This window comes from Anguilla anguilla, chromosome 5, assembly GCF_013347855.1.
Source record: "Anguilla anguilla isolate fAngAng1 chromosome 5, fAngAng1.pri, whole genome shotgun sequence".
NCBI lineage: Eukaryota > Metazoa > Chordata > Actinopteri > Anguilliformes > Anguillidae > Anguilla > Anguilla anguilla.
The window spans coordinates 31,098,397-31,111,166 of record NC_049205.1 but is presented as its reverse complement, the minus strand read 5'-3'; the positions used below and the strand labels follow the sequence as shown (position 1 = coordinate 31,111,166).

The following is a 12,770-nucleotide window of genomic DNA, read 5'->3' as shown; positions in this document are numbered from 1 at the left end:
GCCACCGCAGGCACTCTATGAGGTTCCTTGGGTGTGTTCCCAAAAATAGTCATTTTATGGTGAGTTTTGATATATGTAAATGCTTGGTGGTTTGTAAGTGGGTGGTTTTTGGCTCTTGAAACCAACATGCCTTTCTGTCCTTCACAGGCAATCTGTACAAGAACCATGGCACCAGTTTCAGTCTCTCCAACCTGGCTTTGCCCAACAAGGCAGCCCGGGATAAGACCACTCCCTTCCCCAGTCTGAAAGGTATCATGTCCTCTGTCCTTTATTTCTGCACAGCCCTCCACCCAGATGATATATTTATTGCCAATCCAATGTGAGATAATTGAATCATGGGTTTTTTTTTCATCTCCCAGCTGTGTTTGGTCATTATGCTTGAGTGATATTTCATCTCCCAGCTGGCCTTCACAAAATGTTGCTATTTTTGCCCTTTACACTTAATTCAGATCGTTTTGACTGAATACAGTTTCTCTAACATTATGTGGTGTAGTCAGAAAAGACAAGTACCAGGTGCTAAGTAATTACTTTGACTCTAGCTTCACTGCATTTCTGAGGTGACAAATTATTTAGTTCTTCCCATTGCGGAGTCAAATCATCCAAGGACGTTGAAATGTGTTTTGAATCATTGCTTATGTAGATACCAACTACAACTACAGAGATTGTTTGTGACCATTTAGCTAGCTTTATTATCTTAGCATTTTACAGTACGGAGCTATCTTCTTTAACCATTGTCCTTTAAAACTATTAATCGATTTCTATAGCACACGTTTGGAGAGCTTTGAAAAATTTGCATAATACAATATGACTTGGAAAATCCCTTGTGTCATTTTCCAAGGTTGAAAGTAAACAGTACTGAATGGTAATTTACATGTCAAATATTGACAGAACAAAAGCCTAGGTATTTATGCATGTTGAATATCCACTCTTTATATTATGACAAAGGAGTCAAGCTGATGCAGTACGACCAGGCAAACAGCAGCTGGAAAGCTCTAAATCCTCTCTGGATGATGTGGCGGTGTTCATGAACACTGGGAAAGGCAGCACAGTCAGATTAATGTAAATAAAATGCATGTTAGGCGCATGTGGATTTGATAAGTGTCATAGTTACTGTAACTCAACATGTACCAGTGAGTTACCAGTAGGATGGAAAACCAGCTTTTTGTAACTTCAAACAAGCTGTCTTTTGTAGGTTTATTTTGTATGAATCTGAAAATGGAATTATTGGAACTTTGGGTAAAATAACTAAATTCTGAGCAGTGAATGGAGTCAGGAGTGCACAAAAAGTATGTGATACAAAATTCTAGGTAGGAAAAATATAGACCTTGTTGAGTGTAAACATTGGTATAAACATTGGATAAACGTATAAGGCTTATAATAATTATGCTGTACAAAAGAATATGAAATGGTATTTAGTTTGATTTTAAGGTTTTAGATGTATGATACTGTCTGCATTCTAATGTGTCATACTGTTATTCAGAACTGAAGATTCATGGTAATATTGTACTTGTACTTTTTAGTTCCGAATTTACTGTCACTTTGTATTTGGTAGTTTGTATCAACTCATAATATGAAAGTATTTCTACCCGATTAAGTAATTTACACATTTCAGAACATTCAGGAAATAAATATGCAAACTAAAGATTTATTAATACCTGGCATGTTGGTCTCCTCAATGGGAATCATAGTTTTATTGTTTTTTGTAGTCTGCCAAAAAAAGGTGTTAAATGATTGATTATGATTGTACAGTTAACCAAAACAGTACTAGCATGTTTTAAATTGATCTTAATTAAGTCTTAATCGAGTCAATAGAACAGGCACATCTTGCATGTATGGGGGCTGGTGTAATACTGAGGAGGAATTGATAGATCTTATTTTTAATGGGGAAAAAAAATCATGAGGTGAAATATAATATGTATGACTTACACTAGCCATGGATAATCATATCCCAATGCTCAGAATTTTAAATGAAGAGCAATTCTCTGTATTTTTAATCATTTTATTGTGTTGTTGGCAATGAGAAGGATTTAATTTTCACTCGATGTGTTGGACCCATTCGCCTTTCATTAGCATGAAGTAGTCTTAAGTGATTCTTGTCCAAATCAAGTTGTTCACTTTTGCTGCTGCTAAGTTTTCATGTGGCGACTTAAGTTTTGCTTCTTTTTTGTTTTTGTTTTTTTTGTTCTTTTTTTCCCGTTTTTTTGTTATTCCATTATTTTTGCAACAAATTATCTATTGGAAATAGAATATTTTAAGTTTGACGTAGAACAAGATGTGGAACCAGGTTGGTATGTTAGCTTGTTTGCCTGAACTTTGTCTTTACGGACTATGGCACTATTCAGGAAGTAATGACCGAGTACTTGAAACTAATTTTTTTGTGTCACAAGCTCAGTTTTTGATAAATAAACTGAAGAAAATGTTTTATTTTTAGTATTGTGTACCCCAAACATTTTCATTTATAAAAACTGGACTTGAAAAGAAAAATAAATGGGTTTACTTGCAAGTGACTTGCATTTCATGCTTCATCAGATAGTTGCCATAGCAACATTTTAGATGTTCTGTTCTGATGTGGAATGTTATTATTGTTCAGCTGATCCTGACAGTCTTGCTGTGTCTATGTTCCACGCCCCTCTTCAAGTGTGGTAGTTTGCTGTACATTTCAATTGCTAAAACATTGATGGATATCCCTGTATAAAATATAGATATTCCAGTGAAGTACTGTGCTTTTTTTTTTTATTATACAAGCGAGATACTTTACGCTAACATACACACATTTAAAGAAAACGGAGTTCTTTTCTTCTCTTCTTTTTTGAAAATTAGTTTCATTTCATTTTTTTCTGGTTACACCAGTTTTCTCCATTGCTTGCATATAAGTCCACCGTTTTTGTGTTTCTCTGTGTATGGGATCATTTTGTGTTTTTCCGACCTGTCATCTGTTGGCGGCAGCCATGGGAGTCGGGGCGAGCCCCCCTCCCTTCCCAAGAATAAAATTCGTACAGAACAGATCGGGTCAGGCTTCGCAGAAAGGTTCTGCAACTCTAGTCTCGCTGTCTGGTATGGGTCTGCTTATTGGTCTGTACCAGGTTTTGAAAGCCTCTAAAGTCCTCTTTCAGACTCGCGGGTGACTGCAGTCTGTTTGAAAATGCCATGGTGCAGACCCTTAGCAGAGCCATTCCAGCCCCAGCGTGCTGTGAGTCGCTTCTCCGTGAACTGTAGGGCTCTGACAGTACCCTGTACGGGTACAGAGCCACCATCCCACCTCCGACGCCAATGGCAGACGCAGTGCTGCTGCTCACAGATGCTCCACTCCAGTCAGGGACCTAGCGGTTCAGCTGCACGGCGGGGTGCACGCCACTCCGGCTTCCGGCACATTCCAGTACTTCCCTGCGTATGCCTGAAGGGGGCGCCCTCACAACGCCCCCAGTGGGTGTAGGCCAGGGGTCCTCAATCTTATCCAGAAAGGGCCGGTGTGGGTGCAGGCTTTTGTTCCAACTGAGCAGTTACACACCTGATTCTACTAATCAACCACTAGAGTAGTCTTTGCTAAGGACCTTGATTAGTGGAATCAAGTGTGTCACTGCTTGGCCGGAACAAAAGCCTGCACCCACACCGGCCCTTTCTGGGTAAGATTGAGGACCACTGGTGTAGGCCATACCGAATTACCTGGCCTTTCACTAGTATAGCAACACCAATTTGGGCCTGGCCAGTGTTGGCCAGCCTTAGAGGCAAACCTCTTGCCCTGTCATTTAAAGGCGCTTTGTGAGGAACTGAGTGAATGAAAAGGTTTTTGGGTGACCGTCTCTCCCTGGAGGACTTTGTACAGTAGGGGGCTGTGCCCTCTTCAGAAGCAGGGATACTGAAATGTGCCCTTCAGGATTTGACTGTAGTCCCCCCGCGGTTGTGTTCACTCTGGTATGCTGTCAGTTTCGGTGCGCCTACTTTCTCTTCTGGGCCTAGCCGCTCCATCTCCCGCAAGCATCTCAGACTGCAGATTTTGTCGATACGCAGATCCATTCTGTTTCGGTTTGGTGTATTTTTTTCTTTTTCTTTTTGTTTTGGTTTGATCTTTTGGATATTTTTTATTCCCTGCACTAACTGTGGGTTTTGTGTCCAGTATTTGGGCTAAATTCTCTAATGGAGATAATAACTGAAGCCAGCCCAGCGAGCGGTGAAGGTGGGTCTCACCCCTGCATTAGCTGCATGCTTCCTAGTCCAATCAGCGGTCATCTCCCAGCATCCTCTTCTGCACTCGCTTTGCCGGGCTCCTCTCTGTTGTTGGGCAGTGAAAGTCACCTGGCGCCTGCCATCCGCGATAGCCTATCAGACCTCTGTTGTTAACCGTGACTAGACCACACCCTTCATTTTTTTATTAACACATCACAAAATGTATTGTTTTATAGCTGTAGCTGTGACGTATACATTATTCACATTGTTTGTACGTGTATGCATGTGTGTATATATTGAACATATATGCACACATAACATACTGTCCATCATCTCTTTTTTTTGCCATCTGCTGCATGATAACATTGTGAAATGGTGTTTTATCTCACAGATATTTGCCCATGTTCACTTTGTTGTTCCTCGGTTTTTGAGCTTACTCCTGTTTTCTGCCAATGTGTGATGCTAGAGTGATGTCATCTCTGTTTTTGTACTGGTATTTTTTGTTCCTTAGTTGTTATCAGTAGTGTTAGTCATTGGACATTAGTCACATCAGACTTTCTAGTGTCAGAAGTCAGTCTTGTGTGTCTGTATGGGTATACGTGCATTTGTGTGTGTGTGTGGGGGGAGGGGGGCCTCTTGCACTGTTTCTGCACGAGGTCACCGTACTTGTTTTTTTTGGAACTATTCAGTGTGTGTTTGAGTGAACTGCAAAAAATAATTTTCTCTAAAATATTTCAAACAACAGATTATTTAAAAACTGTTATTAAATTATTTCATCATAAGACTTTCTCTCTTTCTGACTCATTTCTCTTCAGCACATTTTTTAATTGCTATTTCAAGAATTTTATGGAGAAAAATGGGAGCCAGATTAGAATGTTTCTCTTGCGGTACAAAAATGAATTGAACGGAAGCCTTTTTTATTGTGAAGTGGGTCTTTATTGTAGTCCTAAATCATGAAATAGGAAAATCATTTTTTGCTCTGTGTTGGGTGCACGCTCGTGATCTCGGGAGTGCTGATGTTCTGATTGGCCCTTGCAGGAAACCGCCCACCCAGGGCCCTGGTGGACCAGAAGTCTTCGGTCATTAAGCACAGCCCCACGGTCAAGAAGGAGTCTCCTTCCCCACAAGGCCGGGCCAACAACACCAGGTGAAGAGCAACATGTCGTGAATCAGACAGCGTGGGCCGTTCCTCAGTCACTGCCCACAGATGAGTGACCCTAGGGATGGCCTCATTTGTCAGGCTTTTAAGCTTGCAGTGATAGGAACCTGGCCAGACTGCCAATATGATTTGTGATAAGTCCACCCTGGCTAATAAACCAATGACCAGCTACCTCTTATGATGACTCGTGTATATGGCTTTCCAATTTGAGGTGACGATTTTAGCTACTTCAGCCATTCGCTTAATGGGAGGGTTCAGTCGGTTAGTGGTCTGCATTTCATCACTATTTAGCAACTCCCACTTATCCATTGGGCGTTCGTGGACTGCATGTTAAAAGCCACATATGAAACGTCGTCCTCTGGCTCCACTTCGTGGTGAGTTTAGCTGTAGGCTGCAGTGTGAAAAGAAGCAGGCTTGTGACACCACATGTTTCTGAAGAGAACTGCAGATATCTGCTTGCTCCTGAATCGGCAGAGGGGTTCGTGCATGAACACGGCTGTGGTTGCAGATAATTGAACATTGCAAATTAGGGTGGGAATTCAGCCCTGCGTTGGGTGCTGAATTTTTTGCAAAAAAACAAAAAAAAGTTGACCTATAACAAAATGCTTGGTGACTTGTGCTAGAACCAATCACATTACAGGAAACCAGTCTCACAAAGTTTATCCTCCCTTTCCAGACGCAGTAGAGACGAAGCATCTAGGGTCGAGACTGCTCTACTATTCATGGCTTTTGGCCACAGACCCCCTGAGTCGCATTGAAGTTTGTCTTTGATTTGTCCCCAGTGAGAATCAGCAGTTCCTGAAGGAAGTGGTGCAGAGCGTGTTGGAGGGACAGGGCGTTGGCTGGCTCAACATGAAGAAAGTGCGCCGCCTGCTGGAGAACGAGCAGCTGCGCGTCTTTGTGTTGAGCAAACTCAATAGGGCCATACAGTCTGAGGAGGACGCCAGGCAGGAGGTCATCCATGACGTGGTAAGACCTCACCTTACAAAGCTCACCCATTTTTAGTCATCAATATATTAATTGGAAATTATCAATAAATATTGATAAGTGTCTATTTTTGCATTTACTAAGTCAAACTTGTAGGTACATGTGACATAATATTCTGGTTTTTTACCAGAGGGAGGCAGCACATTTGTTGTTACTTGAAGGTTGTTTCTTGAAAAACAATATATGGTAGCTAGCTAATGTTGAAACAATGTTGTGGAATTTAAATGCTTTCACCAGATGTGCACTGCGACTAGTGCAGGGCATGAAGCGAGATTAGTGCTTCTCCAGACCTCAACGGCTCTCACTGCCCACTGTTTTGGAACTAATGTAAATGTCCCATTCTAAGGTACATTGGTCTGAATCATAGGCTGTGGAACACATTTTCAATTGAGACAAGTATGAAGGCACGCCACCCAAACACTTATTTTAACCCATGTGATGATTTGTCAACACTCACCTCGTTCTTAAAAATTCCCAAAGAAATTCTTGCATCTCTCATTCTGCTGAATAAAGTCACTGGCAATGGTGAGTTCATCCACCTTGGCTAAACTATCCTTGTGTATATGGCTGTACAACTCATTGAAGAGATATTTCACTTTGGTATAACACAAGTGATTTTGTGGCACCTACCCCACTGTATTTGAATAGCGTGAATACCAGCGACATCATCTGCCCATGTTAACTGTTAACAGGCTTTGCCATTCCTCCCGGTTGTCAGCTCCCAATTCACTCCTATTGATTATCAGGACCTCACTGTAATTTAATTGTTTTTTAGCAACAGCAAATGTTTGGTTAAGCGTCACTGTTTTATGCAGCAGAATGGGCAGGACAGTAAATTCCTTTTTTGTCATGTTCCCAGGAAATTAGCCGGAAGGTGTACAAGGGAATGCTGGACCTGCTGAAGTGCACGGTTTCCAGCCTGGAGCACTCCTACACCAATGCAGGCTTGGGCGGCATGGCCAGTGTCTTCAGCCTGCTGGAGATAGCACGCACACATTACCAAACCAAAGGTAGCGTAGCATCAGTCATAAGCACACATTACCAAACCGCAAGGTAACACAGCATCAGTCATAAGCACACGTTACCAAACCAAAGATAGTGTAGCATTAGTCATAAGCACACATTACCAAACCGCAAGGTAGCGTAGCATCAGTCATAAGAACACGTTACCAAACCAAAGATAGTGTAGCATTAGTCATAAGTGCACATTACCAAACCAAAGGTAGCGTAGCATCAGTCATAAGCACACATTACCAAACCAAAGGTAGCGTAGCATCACTCATACGTACATATTATCAAAGTAATGGTAGCATAGTGTCACTCACAAGCACACATACCAAACCGAGAATGCCATAGCATCACTCGTATACACACATACCAAACCAACGATACCATAGCATCAGTCATACTGTATACACACAGCCTAAACCAAAGATAACGTGGCATCACTGGTATATACTCATACCAAAACAACAATACCATAGCTTCACTCATATACACATCCCAAACCAAAGACAGCGTAGCATCACTCATACGGTATACACACATACCAAGCCAAAGCTAGCGTAGCATCACTCCCTCTGTATACACACATACAAAACCAAAGATAGTGTAGCATCACTCATTAATTCACATAGTACCAAACCTGGGGTCGTACGGCATCGTTTCATGCACGCACATTACCAAACGAAAGGTGTTGTAGCACCATTCATATACACAACGTACCAAACCATATGTAGCATATCATTCCTCTTATGGATCCTCGCAGGTCAAATGTAGGGAAATGATAACATTTTGCCCTGAATACATCCAGCATAAGGCTTCACTTCCGTTTGACTCATGTGCTGACTCTGAGAAGAGACTCATGAGAGCACCCTGAGGGTGGAAGGTCGTAGACAAAGCGCTTCTGCTTTTAGCTGGGACAGCCAGGTGGCTCAAGACGAGACTTTCTTTTTCAGCTTGTGAGGAAGCTACTAATAACTGCTTGAGGAAATGTTATATTCTTGGGTTGCAGCTGGTGAAGGCTCTTCTTGGGTAACCTGTACACTATCTTGATCTTTACTTTCCTTTCTAAAGAGACACTTCCCCAAAAAACAGTATATGACTGTGAAAAATTGTGTTAATTCTTACAAATAAGTAATTCAGTCCAAAGTCATGAACGTTTGAATATTGAATGTGTTTTCTCTACACTGTGCCAAATAAAGATGTTCCCCCCGTCCAGTACATTTGTAAAACACACTTAAGTGCTGTTGCAATGGAATATTCTGAGTTTTACCTCACTCCGTACTGTACTTTTTATCGTTAAGTTGCCGGCAATATACTGTGTGGCAAAACCTACTTGACCGTGAGGATCACAATGTTACATTTTGGGGCTAACTGTAGCGTCTGTTTGGCCACATTGACTATTGGGTAGAGAAGTGAGATGAAACCATGAATGGTTTGTGAGGCAGCTGCACATAGAAAGATGGAGGGCAGAAAATGGAGTGGGAGGAGACAGCAGGAATGTACCTCCTCAGAGTTCTTTGGTCTTTAATCCCCCCACCACCAGTCACCTGAGAGTTTTTTAGTAAACAAAGCCCATTGATGCCAACACAGGCTGTAGTGTAGTTCTTTGAGAAGTGTCTCTTTTGGGGAACAGTCTGTTCATCAACATGAACTCTGAACTTTCCTGTCTTTTCTTCTCTCCGTCCTTTCGCACTTTCACGTGACTGCATCCCCTGTACCCTGTCCTCCGTGAAGACCCCGAGAAACGTAAGCGAAGCCCCACAGACGGCGGGGGCAGCGGCAGCCCAGGCAGTAAGGACAGCCTGACCCCGCGGGGGGAGAGCGCCCGGCCCCTGGGCCCTCTGCTGGTGCCTCGGCTCCAGCTCCAGCCCCCCACGTCCTCCACCGGCAAGGGGGCCCGCCAGTTTGACACCCGAAGTCTGAATGAAGAGAATTTTATTGCCTCTATTGGTGTGTACACCCCCTCCCCTGCATGTGCTTTGAAAAAAAAGAAAAGGCCCATGTTTCCAACCCCAAATCCACTTGCACCTCACCCCCACCCTCCACAAAGAGGGGGATACTGTTCTCGCAGCCACAGTTAGAGCCTTCTTAATTTGTTTCATTTTGCTTTACAACCCCAGTTCTCTGAACTTCTGCACCAATCGATCCACGCTTTAAACCTTCTCATCAGATAGAAAGATCAAATTCAGGTTTATTCATGTACTTTTCAGGCATGAATGAATTGTTTATTTTGTTACGTGATGATGGACATACTCACTCATAATCAGAAAAATGCAACTGGTCCACAGGAACTCGTGTCAAAGTTGTATGCCATTGCAACTTGCCAAATCGAGCATGGCACTGTTAGCATGGCAAGAATTTATTGAGTTTTAAGTCAGACTGGTTAAGTATAAATTGTGGATCTGCCACCAATGGCTCCTGTACTTTAATAGTTTTGAGACCTGATGGTTGAACCGTGGCCCCAATTTGTTTCATTTATTTATTTCAGAAGTGGTGATGATGTGTTGTCTGTATTAATTAATTCAGTTGTGTTCCATTTTGCAGATAAGTGCCCTTGTCTGTTCCCTCAACAAAATAGCACTGATGCATGCTTGTTTGCTTTTATTAGCCTTTAAATTTAATTTTCAAGTGAAATCTGCAGTACCTCTATAATTGGCAGCATTGCTGAGTAAGATCCCAAAATTAATTGGTCAATTAAATGAAAGCGCCCAGCCATGTGAACACAGTCACTACTGCAGTTTTCTCAGCTGAGGTGCGATAGGATGTTAGCACCTCGTTTCAGTACTGCAGGCGGCCCCGTTTTCCCATCTAAACAGATCCACAGATAATACAAAACGATTTCTTCAAATTAACTTCTGGTGCAGACTTTTTAAATGCGAATTGGCTGTCCTTGTTAACCTCATGTCACCTAGGCACCGGAAGCGTTGTCCATGACTGATTTTCAGAGCAAAACGTTTCTACTGGGTCTGTGTAGATGGAAATGGTTCTGCCTCCACACCCTTTTTTTTTTTTTTTTTGGAAGATGCATCTTAAGTTCTATGGACCGTCTCAGAGCCTGCATCCTCGCTTCTGCTGAACACCATTCTAACGCTGGTCAGCTGCTCAGTTGCCATCTCTCCATCGCTTTTCAGTTGGGGCTGAGCTCCTCAAGGTTATGCTTCTGGAGGGCCTCAGGCCAGGATTTTTTGGCTCCACCCAAAACACTGAAACATCCAATTCGGTGGGCGCAAAGTAATGGTAATGGATTGGACCGTTGTGTCGTATGGTTTGAAGGGATGTGGACGCCATGTTGGACTGATGTCCTCCAGGACCATTGGCTGGGGCTCAGGAAATGCTTTGCAATGTGACTTCTATAGCGGGGACTCGGATGTTGAAGTTTTACACACAGGCAATGTGCTTTCATGTGTCAGATACAGAATAAAAGTGGTGGCTTTTCAGCATTGCAAAGCATCTCCAGTTGGCCAATGGTCATTTTTGTGTCTTTTTTTAATTTAAATTTTCATTATTGTTTAATCTTGTTTATGCCCATCGTCCATCCCTGCCTATCATACAAGCTCTCTGACTCTCTCTGTCTTTCTCTCCTTGCTTGCAATGCATCTTGGGTAGATTTGTGGAGCAAGCACCAGGATAACAGAAAGCAAAAAGCTATGGAAAAACAACAGAGTAAGACGTTTCACACGAAAAAGACTGGGGTCTCACATAACTGCCAACTTTTAATCTCACACTTACCCCTCCCCTTCCCCACCCCCACCCCCGCCCTACACCTGCCATTTTCCTGTCACTGAGTGGGCCAACAGAACAAGAACAGCATGTGGCTCAATCGATCCTGTGAAATTCAGTCTTTTCTCGAAATTCATAAATGTAGGGAAGGCTTTGTGGGTACGTTTTATTAGATTTTTTGTTAAAGTTGCAAGATGAGTGCAGATGAGTGAGGAAAGATTATGATTGTTAGACAGTGTGTACAAGTTTGTCATGCTTACCTTCATGTCTGGTGTCCAGTGTGTCCATGTTTGTGGGGCAGCATATCATTGTTCAGTGCTGTCAAAATGTTTCAAAAGGTGCACTTATGCATTAGTGACTGCCTACAATGGTTAAAATAGCAAATTATGGAACACATGTTCTTTGTGTGTACTTTGACATTGATGATATTACAGAAGGAAAATGATAAATAATCTTTTTTTTCATATAAATCGAGAATTCTGCATTTTTAGTCCTCTAATTAAGGAGAGGATAAAACTTACCTTGATAAACTAGCGTTGTAGCTCTCAAGGAGACATCGTTACTATACTTTCTCATGTGATCCATCAAGAAGGTATCAGATGTTTGCATCTCATTTTATATATTTTACGGATCAGCTAGCTAGCTAGCTGATTTATCAGTATGACTAATCAGAGTTGTTAGTACTTGTAATAAAAAATTAAGCTAGCCAATGCACTAATATAGTTAATTGTCAAATAATTAACCAGCTACTTATAATCTCTATAAAAAGTAGCTGTACAGAACTTTAGCCCTTAAATTTATAAGTGACTGTCTTATATTTTTACCCGGATCACTGATTTACTAGTTTTGTGTGTTATAAATTGGAATTGGTCTTTTTTTGGGGTCACCCTGGTCTTGGGGCTATGCTGTTTCCTAATATCACCTCCAACAATTGCTCTGAGCTGTGAGGGGTAGATTAAAATAATTTTAACCTGCCCCTTGTGAACCCAGTTGGAATAATGTAATCTATCTGTGAATTAGTCTAAGTTTTATGACATGCTTCATCTGATTGGGTGGAACATTTTAACATTTTTTTTTCCTGTGACTGATTGTCATGAACAAATTCTGTCATTGAGAGAATATAAGTTACCAGATTCAGCAGCTTTGTCCAGTAATAGACTTGATAAGTATAAATTTGGATTCATACATTTAATTTAGGTATGGTTCCAAATTGACTTAGCTTTATAGGATGTGACTGTCATTATTCATGAAAAATGTCAGAACTGTGCAAAAGAAGCAGGTGTGGACATACCAACTAAATATTGGTATTAAATTACTGATTAAGTTTAAGTGGTCTAATTAGTGTATGGACTAGTTGATATATTTCCATACATACTAGTTGTGATTAATGATTTCTGGGTATCTAGACTAGCTTTTTAGGTTTTATGAACTGAACTTTTATTCAGTGTGTTTTTTTTTAATTCAGGTGAACATTTATTTGTTACGGTGTTGCACAGTGTACCGAAAACGTAATTTGTTACCTTGTGGCTGGCTCCTGTTTTCCTTGATCATATATATCTGTGCCCACTGTCTTACATTTTTCTTAAAAAGGTTTCAAATGATCTTAAAGAAGTATGTCTTGCTTAGTGCACTGAAGCGTGTATATTATGTAGACCATATGTAAAAAAATTGGATGTTTTAAGTCTTTGAATTCAAAGGCAGAGAAATTCAGTTGAAAGCTATGCTAGTACACCAG

At 41.4% G+C, this 12,770-nt stretch overlaps 1 protein-coding gene across 43 annotated transcripts in view; it reads left to right on the top strand.

The window, feature by feature from the left end:
• The window catches only part of madd (MAP-kinase activating death domain), a 98,552-nt gene that overhangs the window by 62,957 nt on the left and 22,825 nt on the right, over positions 1-12,770 (top strand). For 16 of the 43 annotated variants that reach the window (XM_035417620.1, XM_035417641.1, XM_035417618.1 and 13 more), the window contains 8 exons: positions 148-249; positions 2,246-2,284; positions 4,115-4,174; positions 5,203-5,311; positions 6,106-6,292; positions 7,170-7,320; positions 9,050-9,265; positions 10,922-10,978. In XM_035417620.1, coding sequence (XP_035273511.1) covers positions 148-249; positions 2,246-2,284; positions 4,115-4,174; positions 5,203-5,311; positions 6,106-6,292; positions 7,170-7,320; positions 9,050-9,265; positions 10,922-10,978 — 921 coding nt within the window. The remainder of the gene's footprint in view (positions 1-147; positions 250-2,245; positions 2,285-4,114; positions 4,175-5,202; positions 5,312-6,105; positions 6,293-7,169; positions 7,321-9,049; positions 9,266-10,921; positions 10,979-12,770) is intronic. The other 27 variants (XM_035417646.1, XM_035417633.1, XM_035417631.1 and 24 more) reach the window with 3 other exon arrangements.